The following is a 13,419-nucleotide window of genomic DNA, read 5'->3' as shown; positions in this document are numbered from 1 at the left end:
ACCCTTAATGAGTCAAGTTCAGCCTTGAAGAGAGTACTAGTTAAAATCTTGGCTTTACTAGTGTAAAAGAAAAAGCTGATGGCCAAACTAATCAGTTTTGCCATTATTGCTAGTTTGGGAGTCAGGAGTCCCAAGTTTCCTCCCAGGCTTAATTGGGTTGGAGAGAGCAAGACAAAACCTGGTTTTTGCAAATGTCTGTGCAGACAGCCCACACTCAGTGAGCCAAGCCTCATTACTTTATGGTTCATAGGTGACTCTTTTCTCCCAAACTGTTCTTGCCACTACCATATATGCCAGAGCCATCCAAATGCGTGGTGTGTGTGAGTGATGGAGTAGGTTCTCTACAGAGAGGAGCAGCTTGACTAGGTAATTCTGCCTTCTCTGGTTGTGGAGACAGAGGATCATGCAGAGTGGTATTGCGAAGCCAGCAAGGTGGGGAAGACACTGAACAGCTTCCCAAGGGTGTTCTTCATAATTACCCCCTTCCCCCAACTATTTTAGCATCCAAACTTAGGGACTAAGCTGATATGGTTAGGTTGATTCTGAAAATTCCTCTCAGTACTTAATGCCTTGCCAAACTAGTTGATAGGTGTGGTAGGAAAAAAAAATGTCAATAATGTCTTTTTTTTTTTCCCCTCCCAGGGACACTTTACTACATCCTCATTTGTGTGGGTTTCCCCCAGGCTGAGCTGTAGAGCCAGAACTTTTTGGATTTGTGTTCATCTTGTCAGTGCTGGTGTCTGTAATTTAATTCAGGTGTCAGCCATGCGACACACTCACCACCGTGTACTTCTGCCCATCCCTCTGGGTCCCTGCTCCATGTCCTGAGGCGTGGCCATGGTCTGTGTGTGTGCATCTGGAGTGTGTCTCACTGCCTCTGGCACCTGTAGACCTCAATGTCATTACCGCATCTGTTTGAAGTTGGAATCGTGTGCCACATTATCACATGCACTACAAATGCTGTGGCTTCCTCAAGCGCCCATCTCACATGCCCCGGAAAGACCCTCTTCCCAGCCACACCACTAGCCATAAAGTGGGCTGGCCATCCCAGGTTTCCCTTTCTTTGGGCACTGACCTACTTAGGTATTTATACTCTAAACTATGGGTACATAAATATAAAATGACTTTTTTTTTCTAGAATAATCTCCAGATGTCAAAGATGTTATTTGATCTCTGCATGGTTCATAGAATCATCTCCAAGCAGTTCCAAAATGTATACAGTGACACAAGTTATCTTCATGGCAAACTCACATTCTTTATCCAGGAAAACAACAAGGGAGTTTGACAGAAAATTAACAACTATCCAACCTTGCTACTACATAAAAATGTGACCCTTCATCAGCCACATATGGCTGATGAACAATTGAAATGTTATGAGTACAAATGAAATGTAATAATTATAAAAAATGAGGTATTTTACATGATGTTTGTGTATTAATATTTTAATATATTAAGTTAAATAAAATGTATAATTACAAAAATTTCTACTGATCACATATCTAATCGCAGAAGTGGTTTGCATTATATTTCTATTGAACTGAACTAGTTAGTAGATCCCTGAGGGATGGCTACCCACTATACTCTCAATGGCTTTAATTATGAAACTCTAATAAGTTATAAACACAAATTCATAACATTTTCTCTTAGATACTTAGTAACTTTCTTTCAAATCCTGGTTTCTAAGTAACTGATAAAAGAATTCTTCAAAGAATAAATACAATAATAACACCTATCAGAAAATATACTTCACATATATAAAGTTCCCAATGAGCATAAATGTTTGTTTGGTAAAGCTATAATACCTGAAAATTTGTTTCAGAGATGGCCTTTACCTCTTCATCCCAGTGAGAGCCTCCTGTTTGAGATATCTGGCCTCACACATGCACAGTTAAGCATGCATACAACACATAAATACACATATACACCTACAACGAGGGCCTCATAAACATCAGTCTCCCTTCTAAAAGCTATTCTTACAATGGGGGCTGAATCATCCACTGGAGGTGAGAGGCAACCAGATGGAACCAAGTCCCACAAGCTTGGCTGTGTGTTTATTTCCAGGAGCCAGAGGTTAGTGAATTAAAAAGTGTGCAGTCCTCTAGCCATGGCATCTACCTTCCTCCGGACACCCAGAAGCATGCGGGATCTGGGAGGGCATCCTCTATGCCACGTCTGACTATGGATCCCCAGGTAAAACTCAAACACCACATACCTTATGCAGTGGCATCGCAGGCTTTATTAGATGGGTTATGAAATACCTGATATTTTCAGGTAAGCCCTGAACTTTCCTCTACTCCTTACCTGCACACACAAAAAGAACCGGCTCATGGACCATCTCTGATAAAGTCTTCTCTATATTTGTGTTTTAAATAAGTCCTGCCTTCAAAAGTCTAGTCAATAAAATAATATTAACTTCTTCTCCTGCACTGGGTTAAGCATTCTTAGCACCCAATCAGTTAAGCAACCAGCGTCTTTCTCTATGTATTTTCCCATCCTTTTTTTTTTTTTTTTTTTTTTTCTTTTCAAGCCCTTTCAGCACATACGGGTTATTTGTACGCACCGCTCTGTGTCAGGACTGTCTGATCCAGTGCAGGCCACGCCTCATTTCTTTGTCTGTTTCCTTGGCTTCTTTGTCTGTCTTACATGACGTTTTGACAGAGACAAGAAGTTTTTGTGGATCTGTTCTAACACCTGTGGCAATCCAAAGTTTGGGGGTGATGGGAGACTAGGGTGGGGGGTGGTGGCAGAAGGGTGGTACTTTCTTAGTGGTTCAGTTGCAAGCTTTCCTAGACTAGGGGGCTGTAGGGCGGAACCTTTTCCATGGAATAAATAACGGAAGAGAGAAGTGTGCTTCCCTCAGCATGCAGCCTTTTGGACGATGGTTACACCACCTTTTTGAAAGTGACTCACTCTCTACAGTGGGTCCTGACTGAGTCCCTCTGGCAGACAGTTCTAAGAGATCTTTGCACAGTGCCTGCCCACACTCCGCACAGTTAGTGGATTCATCAGTGACTGTTAGCCGACACAGGACACTTCTTCCTGATTAGCCTTTGTAGCCAAGGATTGTGCAAGGGAGATTCAAGGGAAGTGACTCCCCCCCCCCAGGGGTTATATAGTTCACAGTTCCTAAGAGTTTCAGTGCCATATCTGGATTTTTCAGATTCTTCCCATAATTAATCCAGACTTTGTGTACCTCTGGGGGCTTTTCTTTCCAGGTGGTAACAGACCCTAGCTCTATGCGACGTTCATTTTCTACAATTCGGGATAAGCGTTCAAATTCCTCATGGTTGGAGGAGTTCTCTATGGAGCGTAGCAGTGAAAATACCTACAAGTCACGGCGCAGAAGTTATCATTCCTCCCTGAGGCTGTCAGCCCACCGCCTGAATTCTGACTCTGGTAAGGAGGTCTCCTTTAGCACCGTCTCTTTTCTTTGGGATTTTTTTTTTTTTTTTAAAGATCAGAAATGATTGGAACATGATTTTGATAAAGACCAGGGTTTAAGAAAGTGAAGGAAGGACTGGCTGGATGGCTCTTACATATAGAGCTTGATGTGCAAGTGTGAGAACAGGCGTTCAAATCTCTAGAACTTACATAAAACTGGGGCACAGCAGTGCAAATCTGCAACCCCATGATCATCTTCTGGTGAGATGGATCCTGCTTTTCTGGAGTATGCCACTGCCCACAGTAAAGAGACACTGTCTCAAACACGACACAAAGCTAAGTAAGACCAGTTCCTCAGGCCTCCACATGCACACCGTGACACACCTGGGCCACCCCATTCATACACAAACTGAAAGATGGATGCTCCTTGTCAAAGTGCATTGCTTATCTCTGAGTTGTCGTCCTGAAACAGACCCTAGGCAAATGCCAATGTGATGAATCAAGCTTTTCAGTTAACCTTCTACAAAAGGATCAGGACTCCATAGGAATATAGTAGAAGCCACCCCCACCTCCCCACCCCCACCCCCATCTCCCTACCCCCACCCCCACCTCCCCACCCCCACCTCCCCACCCCTGCCCAAGGTGCAGAGCTCTTCCACCAGCTTCAGTTTCCTCCATAGTACTACTTGGAATTGTTTCAGGTACTGGGTTTCATTTCAAACCTCTCTCTGTGTTTTACTGATTTGTTTAAAATGTTAAGAAGTCATTAGTCTCACTCTGCCTACTTCACTAGGTGCAGGAATCAAACTTGAAAACCAGTGATCGTCCCCATACTGAGAGCTAGTAAATGGCTGCATTAAAACTAGAATGGAGATCCTCGACGTTAAATCCCAGGGTTCTCAGCCTAACACTGTATTCGATGTGCCAGTACTCCATTCATGGAAACTTCATTCCCTTCCTGGTACAGGATACAGATAATTCCTGCGCTGCGTTGATGTAACTGTGCTGTGTTGATGTAACACTAGTCACAGTATCTGGCATAAAAGGAAGCAGGGAAAACAGATTACACTCACCCATGCATGTCTTCTTAGTGCTACCTGGGGGACTTGCTTGCTCACAAAAGGGGAATTTTCTATCCTTTCCTCTCCTGTTTCTCTTTCAAGTCATCTGTTCATCTGCCTAGAGAAGCCAGGATGCTTCTGTCGGTTCAGGAGGCCAGGAAATCTAAGAGCAGGATGACAGCAGGGTCTGGTGGGGACTCCCTCCTTGGTTCACATGTGGCTATCTTCCCATCACATCCTCAGGGGTTAGATAGCCAGGACAGGAAGCCAAGTGTCTCTGGGTGCTTATTCCATAATAAGAGCCCTGCTTTCCTGATCTGCTTACCTTCCAAAGGCTGTCTGTTCTCCCTTCATTCCACTGGAGGTTAGGACTCAGTCCCTGGCTGGGATAGAATTTGTGGCTTGGAGTTCAGTGTCACCAGCCAGAGGGAGCTGAGTACTAATAAGCAGTTGTTTTTGTCACCTTCCGCAGGCCACAAGTCTGACACTCACCGCTCAGGAGGCAGGGAGAGAGGCCGGTCCAAAGAACGAAAGCATCTGCTCTCTCCTGATGTCTCCCGCTGCAATTCTGAAGAGCGAGGGACCCAGGCTGACTGGGAGTCCCCAGAGCGTCGCCAGTCCAGGTCACCCAGCGAGGGAAGGTCACAGACCCCCAACAGACAGGTGAACATGGAGAAGTTGAACCTCCAGCAGGTCAGGGAAGAGAAGGTTCTATACTGGGAAGGCCTCTAAGAGCTCAGAGCCCAATGTTTATGGGAAATAACTACTGTGTAAGAGGCTGGCTGACAGGAACTCACAAGAAGCAAGATTTCCCCCCCTTAAGAAAGCTAGTCCATGCCTGTCCTCAGAATCTGGATATACAAATTCCGTGAGACGTAATGAAATAAAGACAGTCCCTTCAGCCAAAAGGTTTAGCTCTGGTGTGATCCTCATATTAATCATAATGATGATTCATCTCACAGACCAGGATGTGTTTAATCTGTTGTGCAGCCATCTTAAGAGAAGGAGCATGTCTCACCTCCCCATGCCTAAGAACTATCAGCTGTGTGACAATATTCTTTGCATTGTCCCTCTCCCCCAGCCCTAGCTCTGGAGGGGAGTTCCTGGAGTTCAGAGACAAGACTCATTTGGAAATGGTTAGCCAAGAGCAGGAGAGCTGCTAAAGCGATTCTGAGACATAGCAGTAGAGAAGTTTACCTAGGGAACAGATGCTTCCAAGTAGTCTTGCTGTGGAGCCAGCCCTGGAGTTTGCTAGCACAGCAAATTCCTGGGACTTTAAGGAATCCAGTTGAGATTTGCTTAAAAGTTGGACCAGGAATTCTACATCTGAAAGGATTCCACCCCAGAAGATTTTCACAGGGTTCTCACAGGTTCTCACACACCTTGAGAGTTCAGTGTTGGAATCCATTTGCCAATACCTGGGCTCAGGTACTATTGGGAATAGGCAAGGAAGGCAGGTAAGGCCCAAGACTATAGACAATGTGGGGTGTAGAAGCCAAGGGCAGCAAGCCACTGCTGACAGAGAAGCAAGAAGGAAAGGAATTTGCTTTTCCTTAGAACTCTTTTCCTCAGTTTCCCAGACAGCAGCTCTGAGCATTCCTTCACCTTTCAGGGAGTTGTTTGCCTAGGATTTGAAGGTATTCCTGTATGCCCTTGTTATATACAGTTTCCATTTCCTGGCTAGCCATGTGGGTGTTTTATGGTCATAGCTGTAAGTTAGAACAGATGCCCAGGTCTAACCACAGCCCTGCCCTGCATCGGTAGTTGAACTTGATTTCCAGAGATTTGTATGCGCTGCATACAAAAGTTGAGATGCTCTGATCTAGATGATATCTATGCTGGGGAATATTCTTTCAAGGTATGTTACTTTTGTTTATGTTGCATGTGTTTAACTCTGGGAAGCTGTTACTTTGCCTGTCTAATAAAGAGCTGAGTGGCCAATGGTGAGGCAGGAGAAAGGATAGGCAGGGCTGGCAGGCAGAGAGGATAGAAGAAATCTGGGAGAAGGAAGAGAGTTCAAGGAGTGAGAGAAGGAATGAGAGAGGAAGGAAGAGGACTTTAGGGGCCAGCCACCCAGCCAGACATGCAGTAAGAAGGAAAGAAAAGGTATACAGGAATAGAGAAAGGTAAAAGCCCCAAGGCCAAAGATAGACGGGGTAATTTAAGTTAAGAAAAGCTGGCAAGAAACAAGCCAAGCTAAGGCCAGGCATTTATAATTAAGAATAAGCCTCCATGTGTGATTTATTTGGGAGCTGGGTGGTAGACCCCCCAAAAGAGCAAAAACAAATAACATCTCCAATTTATTATTGACAAGGGTATGAGTAGTACAGGGTATTACTTCTCAAACCTACTCCAGAGACCCAAAGAGCTTTCTGCATGAGGGGTTAGGACTTCAAGAAGGTCCCAAGTAGAAGTGCCACCATGGCCAGTCTAATCTATCATGTTTTTCTCCTGTGTACAGGGCACTGGTTCCCTGAGTGAGAGCTCCATTCCCTCCATCTCTGACACCAGCACCCCAAGACGAAGTCGTCGCCAGCTCCCACCTGTGCCACCAAAGCCCCGGCCCCTCCTCTCCTACAGCTCCCTGATGAGACACACTGGCGGCATCTCTCCACCTCCTGATGGAAGTGAGGGTGGGTCCCCACTGGCCTCTCAAGCCCTGGAGAGCAACAGCGCTTGCCTGACCGAGTCTTCCAACTCCTTGCACCCCCAGCAGGGCCCGCACTCTTCCCCACAGCACTACATCTCCGAGCCCTATCTGGCCCTCCATGAAGACTCCCACGCCTCAGACTGTGGCGAGGAGGAGACACTCACCTTTGAGGCAGCCGTGGCTACTAGCTTGGGCCGCTCCAACACCATTGGCTCTGCCCCACCCCTGCGGCACAGCTGGCAGATGCCTAACGGGCACTATCGGCGGCGGAGGCGTGGGGGGCCTGGGCCTGGCATGATGTGCGGAGCTGTCAGTGACCTCCTGAGTGACACGGAAGAAGATGATAAGTGCTAGAGGCTGCCATCCCCTCCGATGCATGCTCTTCTCTCACAGGGAGAAAAAACCAAGACCAAATTGGGAAGCCAGTGCGGCCCGGGGGGGAGGAAGAGGGAGGAGGAAGATGGAGAAAGGACGCCATGCATCCTCAGAGAAGAGGAAGTCAAAGACAGCTGGAAAACCAGACAAACCCACCAATTTGCGTTATTTCCCTTTGCAAGATGGGCACTGCCATAGTTCTGCCTCTTTGCTGGGGAAAGAAAGTACAGGGATGTGGGGGGTTATTCCCATGGGAGAAGGGACACGAAGGTGGCTGGGCTTCCCTTGCCCCTTCCCACTTTTCTATAAGCTGCAGCGGGATCTGGCTGGCCTGTGTCTGAGCTCACTGTCCTGAGCAGCTGGGAAGACTTCCCCGGCAGCATCTCAATGTGTGAAGAGTGGAGACCGTAGAAGACTCTCCGCACCAGCTCTTGCGCTTTGGCTGCCCCCCCCAGGGCAACTGCAGCAGCATCTCATGCATTTTCTTGGGGCTTGCTTCCCCCCCAAAGAGACATGCGCTAAGTCAGGAGCACTGGATACTGATGGGAGAAGGGAGGGAGGGAGAGACGGGCCAGAGCAGAAGGGCCCAAGGTGCTGTGGCAATAGCAGCAGCGAGGGCTGGTCTGGGTGAGAAAAGCCATAGCACAGCAGCCGGTACCATGAAGGCAAGGGCCAAAGAAACGGAACTGGAGGTGCTGGTGGGTAGCATAGGAGACCCTGACGTCTGCCACCCACCCAGTAGGTGCTGTGGTAGGTAGGCTCTAGGTACAGAGGTTCCCCGGGGCCCACAAAGGTGCCTGGAGCTCTGGTAAGGATAATATCAATTCCAATAGCCAGGGCACCAACCCCAGTAGGGTTCAGCCGCAGTGTGGGAACCCCATGCCGTTCTCAGCCTTGGCCCTTTAGATACTGGTCAGAGGGGACCCCCAAAAGTAGTGGCAAGGTGGAGGGGGAGACATAAGAGACTCTAGGCAGACTCAGTTTTCCAACAGGCAGAGGAGGAACTCGGTATTGGTGACAGGACTGTGACCACGGTGGGCTGGAGGCAGCAGGCCTCCATCAATCAGCAAGGCTAGTACTAAGCCCAGCCCAGAATGGTCAAGGATCGACAGCTTCGTGTTCTCTGCCACTCCCCAAAACGGACAGTGAGCACATATCCAAGGAGGCCACTGTGTAGTGACTTCTCTGAAGATGAGAAAGACTGAAACAAGAGAATGCTCCCTAAGGAAGTCATCCTGAGGACCCCTTGGGAGGAGAAATCCTTGGGTCTGAAGCTTGTGTAGCTGGTTTGGGGCTTGGGGAGTCAGTTGATAAGGATGCTTTAAGGTAATTAGTAACTATACCTCAGTTTTGACCTGGGCTGCTTTTCGTAAGATAGGCTCTGACGGGCCCCCCCCCACTTTCTCTGAATGTTCCCTGGGCCAGGGCTGGGCTTCATCCCTTCCTCGGAATAAAAGATGGGTAGAGACAGCCTCAGGCCTCTAAGTCATCCCTAATCCCCCACAACAGAAGCACTGAGGGAAAACAGGACCCTTCCTCAGTCACTTCCATAAACAATGCAGCAGAGAGCTCCATTCTGTGGGACCCATCACCCCTTAAGTCTCTCTCCAGTATCATCAGAGGTGAACAGATGCCTCGGAGTGGGGTGTTGGGCAGGATTGCCCTCTCTAGCTTCTTCACATGACCCTCTCCAGTGAGACTTGAGGATACCACCCTGAAAGCTCAGTGGATCAACTCTTCACCCTCTTCCATCCTACACAGTCCTTTGGGACTAGTGTAGGAGCAGCCCTTTTTCTTAGTAGGAACTTCTCCTATGAAGTTTCCTTTCTATCCTTCTGTCCCATTCTTCCCAACCCTGGGCTGATACAGAAATAAGGCATAGCATCAGCTCTGAGAAGCCAAGTTCACCCATGTGGCAACAGTCATCTGCCACGGTCCCATCTTCTCTTTTGAATATCAATGGAGCTTCATGAACCATGGTCAGCCCCAAACCAAAGCAGTCCCAGGACAGGAGACCAACAAGGCAGACAGAAGGCCTGCCAACCCTCAGATCCTCCTCCACCTTCCTTGTCCTCTTCCTCTCAGCACATGCGTGCTCAGGGGCAGCTGAGAATATGAGCATGATCCTAACCGACGCGATCATTACATAAGACTGATGCTGGGCCTTGTGTTGTTCTAAAGGTTTTCTCTGCTCAGCCTCATTTCATGCCAAAGTGCTGCTATGGGCCTCTTTGTGTGCACAAAATTGCTTTCCTCTACCTTGGACATGCAGCTTTCCTTAGAGGGAAGCCTGCAACAGGATGACCATTCTGAGCCAGCAAGCCTGTTGGATGGTGTTTGGAGAAATTTGTTTGCAGAGATATGTCCTTGCCATCCCAGTAGTGGGAGAACTGCGGGCTGGCAGCACAGTGATCAGATCTGGAAGTTGACTGCAAAGAATAGTAGTATCATGAAATTTACTATGCCTGAATCTTCCCACACTCCTGAACTCCTTGAACACACATGCAGGTGTGTATATGTGCATACATACATACATACATACAGACAGACACACACACACACACACACACACACACACACACACAATGAAGCATTTAAAGTTATAAAGTACTGTAGATGTGGTCACTTGACTGACCACATGTTTTTTTTTTCTAACACTGATGAAATTATAAACATATATCTTTATTCATCTTCCCTTGGATTTCTTTTCCCTTGGAAAACACTTACCCTTTATTAAGACCAGAACATAAAAGAATTTGCAATAAGCCACAAACTCATTATTATCATAATCTCTGATTTTCTACTGCCTCTTAATAAACTCAAATGACAACCTTCTCCCTTGTAGCTGATCAGAGCTTCTCCTCCTCTGAATCAGAGTCTGTCTCTTTCTCTATACGGAGGCTGCTTTCTGAGCCCATGCTTCTCTTTGCATCTTCCAGTACATAGCATGATTACTTGGGTACAGAAAAGTCTTCTTGCAGAATTCTTTAGTCAGATGTCTAATCCCCTTTGCAAAAGCATTGGTCCTCATTGCCTCAAAACAAGAGAGGGATGATGAAAGGACATCACAAGAAGAAAGGAAGCCAGGCCAGGAGGTGGTAGAATTGCGTTTGTGTTTGGGGATGCCTTGTCGCATCCCTTCCTTCCTATTTGCAGGAGAGTATAGCAGGCTTCCACATGGTAAGGCAGTTCAGGCTATGTTCCCTGTGTGCCAGGAAAATCACCTGCCCATGGCGGGATGGCACGCTCTAGTGTCCACCAGGCTCCACATGAGCCATGATGACAGTTCCCCATGGGAGGGAGATAGACAACACTTAGAGATGAGAAATCTATTTTTACTGCAGACTTCACGGCTTCTTCCTGCTTGTTCCCCACACTGAGGGCACCAAATGTGTTTTTCCTGAAGCTGACTCCAGATGTTCTGAACTTGTCCCTCCCTTCACTCTGAGGCCCAGACAAGGATACCCAATATTCCAACCTCTAGTAAGCATCTCCCCTTCCTACCTGCATCCCTATATCTACCACTATCACCACCACAGATTCTAGGTGTGAACTGGAGTGCCCTCTGGTAACCCCATCCCATTCTTTCTTTTTTTTTTCCTGCATGTTAACACATCCTGAGATGGTTAAATCCAAGCTTATGTAATGAAGTTACTGTCTCTGCCATGCTTTTAGGGAATGCTCCTAATGAAGCAAAGCTTAGAAATCCTCACCAGATGATCCTCACCAGACCATTTCAAAGGAAACATGAAGTGTGCACACAACGTCCATGCACTTAAGGAAAGCTCACTAGAGAGAAATTTGATCTCTTTGGCATAGAAGACCCGAAATAGTCAAGGACTCTCACATTTTCATTACATCTCATTACATTTTGGATAGAGTATTTAGGTGGGTGGAGCAGGGAGAAGTTGGGGACTTGGTTTCTCAGCTCAAGTTAGAGTTCTATGTAAAAAGGAAAAGTGGGCAGTGGAAGGAAACCTGACTGTCCCCTGGTGTGTGGAAATTTTCTGAGCCTTGAAAGAACTTTCACAGCATTTTTATTACAACAGTGTCTCGCCTATTATGGTTTGAAATACCAGCCCCCAATGCCAGAGGTTAGTGAAGCAAAGCAGCCCATTCCTCAGGGAAGATTCTCTGTCCTAGCCAGCCTATGTGGCCTTCCCTCCTGGCCCCCAGAGCATTGCATGCTGTCCAGGAGGAGCAGGGGAATACTTTGAGGCAGCATGGAAGAAGAGAGGGGCAGGTGGCCCCTTGAAAGTGGCCAGTCACAGCATGATGGATTCACACCAGATGAGAACCCCTAAGGAATACAGTACAGATGACTGCTCTTTAAATATCCCTACATAGAGAGCCTTCTTTTTAACAGAAGCCAAGTAAAATTAACTTAGGCGTGTGACCTAACTTTTCCATGACTGTGATCAAAGGCAGCCCCACGTTAGAAAGTCCCATGTCTGCACCAGTAGTCTTCTGCAGTTTTTCCTCTCTGAACCAGCCAGAACACCATTGCCAGTTCTGCCCCAAACAGAGCAGCAACTGATGCCTTTTCCACTGGCCAAAGACTGCTGGTGTTTTTGTTTGTTTGTTTTGTCACCTGTCACAGGCTGCACCCATAGTACATAGTTGTACTGCATGGGGGAAAAGGTCTGAAAAAAAATTCTACTTGCTTTCTGGCTTCCATCTTTTTATGTGTGTGTTTTCCCCCATAATTGATTTGGTCTATTATACCGTGTGTCTCCCAGAGAGTTCACACCACACCAAGAATAACGCATTCATAAATTGTTCCAACCTATCCCAAGGGCCTAGAAAGCATCTCCGAGCATAGTTCAAGTCACCTCATTTAATGGGGGCTCCCAGCAAAGCCTAATAGGGTTTCTGGTAAGGTCTACCCCCGCTTCTATTTTTAATAGGTTCCTTTATACCCACACACTCCTATCATGTTAGGTATTGGAGGGTTAGTGTTCTGACCTTTTAGATGCAAAAAGAGACTTGGTAATAAGCCATGCTATTACTATGTAAATACATTCTTGAACTTCAAGTTCTTGTTTACGGAGTTTTAAAAAGTTGGGTAGATGAAGTGGAATGAAATATTGAGATTAATGCTTATTTTTATTTGTTTGGTAGTTTTTGTTTGATGATTGTCCACATATTTTGTAACAGGCCCACTCTAGGACAGCAAAGAAGGATAAATCTGTGTTCTACAGTGTTCTGAATCTGCTTTTCTATGATTAATTTCTGTCAAATTAATGCTATGATAATTGAGTCAAAAATCTGAAGTTACCGTCTCTCCTCTCCAATCTCTATTCCTGGCCCCACCCCTCTGTCTTGTTAAGTGGCCTTGGACTCTTGTCTCTGCATATTCTGCCTCTCCTCTTTCAAAGGTCTGAAAACATAATCTACATTTATGAAAAAACTGCCTTCCCCACCAAATCAGTCAAAGTCAAGGAAATTATATGAATGATAGATTTTTTTCAGAACATCTTTAACCAATAAATACAAAATGTATTCCTCGATAAGATAATTTTAAAACAATATAGCAATTTGATAAATGAAGATCATAGGAAGCTAAGTATATTAAGTTCCACCCAGGCTTCACAACTCATTTGTGCCTTCAGCTAGGATATTGCATCTATTTTCTTTCCCTTGTTAGGAAAATTGAAATTCTGATACTTGGCTAGTTCGTGTGTGTGTCAAGTGCTTGTAAGTTAATAATGCATAAAGCACTTATGTCTTCTCAAGTCAATTTGGAAAACCCTTCACTCATCATATCCCACCAAGGACTTGGGAAATTCTTGGCATTTCCTATCAGCATTTAATCTTTTTAAGGGAACCTCCATCTTAATGGGACTGAGACTAAGATTTGCTTTACTCTTGACTTCTATTTTTCCTATTTCCTTTTCGTGTTAGCGCTCAGTTTTTTTGAAATCCAAGCTGTTTTCATTAATCAGGAAAGAT

General features: G+C 46.1%; 1 protein-coding gene across 3 annotated transcripts in view; it reads left to right on the top strand.

Annotated features, from left to right (window-relative positions):
- Positions 1-7,618, top strand: part of Cacna1e (calcium voltage-gated channel subunit alpha1 E) — a 466,977-nt gene extending 459,359 nt beyond the window's left edge. For all 3 annotated transcript variants that reach the window (XM_076547646.1, XM_076547648.1, XM_076547647.1), the window contains 4 exons: positions 2,062-2,190; positions 3,216-3,396; positions 4,915-5,105; positions 6,904-7,618. In XM_076547646.1, coding sequence (XP_076403761.1) covers positions 2,062-2,190; positions 3,216-3,396; positions 4,915-5,105; positions 6,904-7,446 — 1,044 coding nt within the window. In that variant the 3' untranslated portion in view covers positions 7,447-7,618. The remainder of the gene's footprint in view (positions 1-2,061; positions 2,191-3,215; positions 3,397-4,914; positions 5,106-6,903) is intronic.
- The last annotated feature ends 5,801 nt before the right edge of the window (positions 7,619-13,419 follow it).

Source organism: Peromyscus maniculatus, chromosome 11 (assembly GCF_049852395.1).
Source record: "Peromyscus maniculatus bairdii isolate BWxNUB_F1_BW_parent chromosome 11, HU_Pman_BW_mat_3.1, whole genome shotgun sequence".
In the NCBI taxonomy this organism is placed as follows: Eukaryota; Metazoa; Chordata; class Mammalia; order Rodentia; family Cricetidae; genus Peromyscus; species Peromyscus maniculatus.
This window is presented reverse-complemented; position numbering and strand designations above follow the sequence as displayed.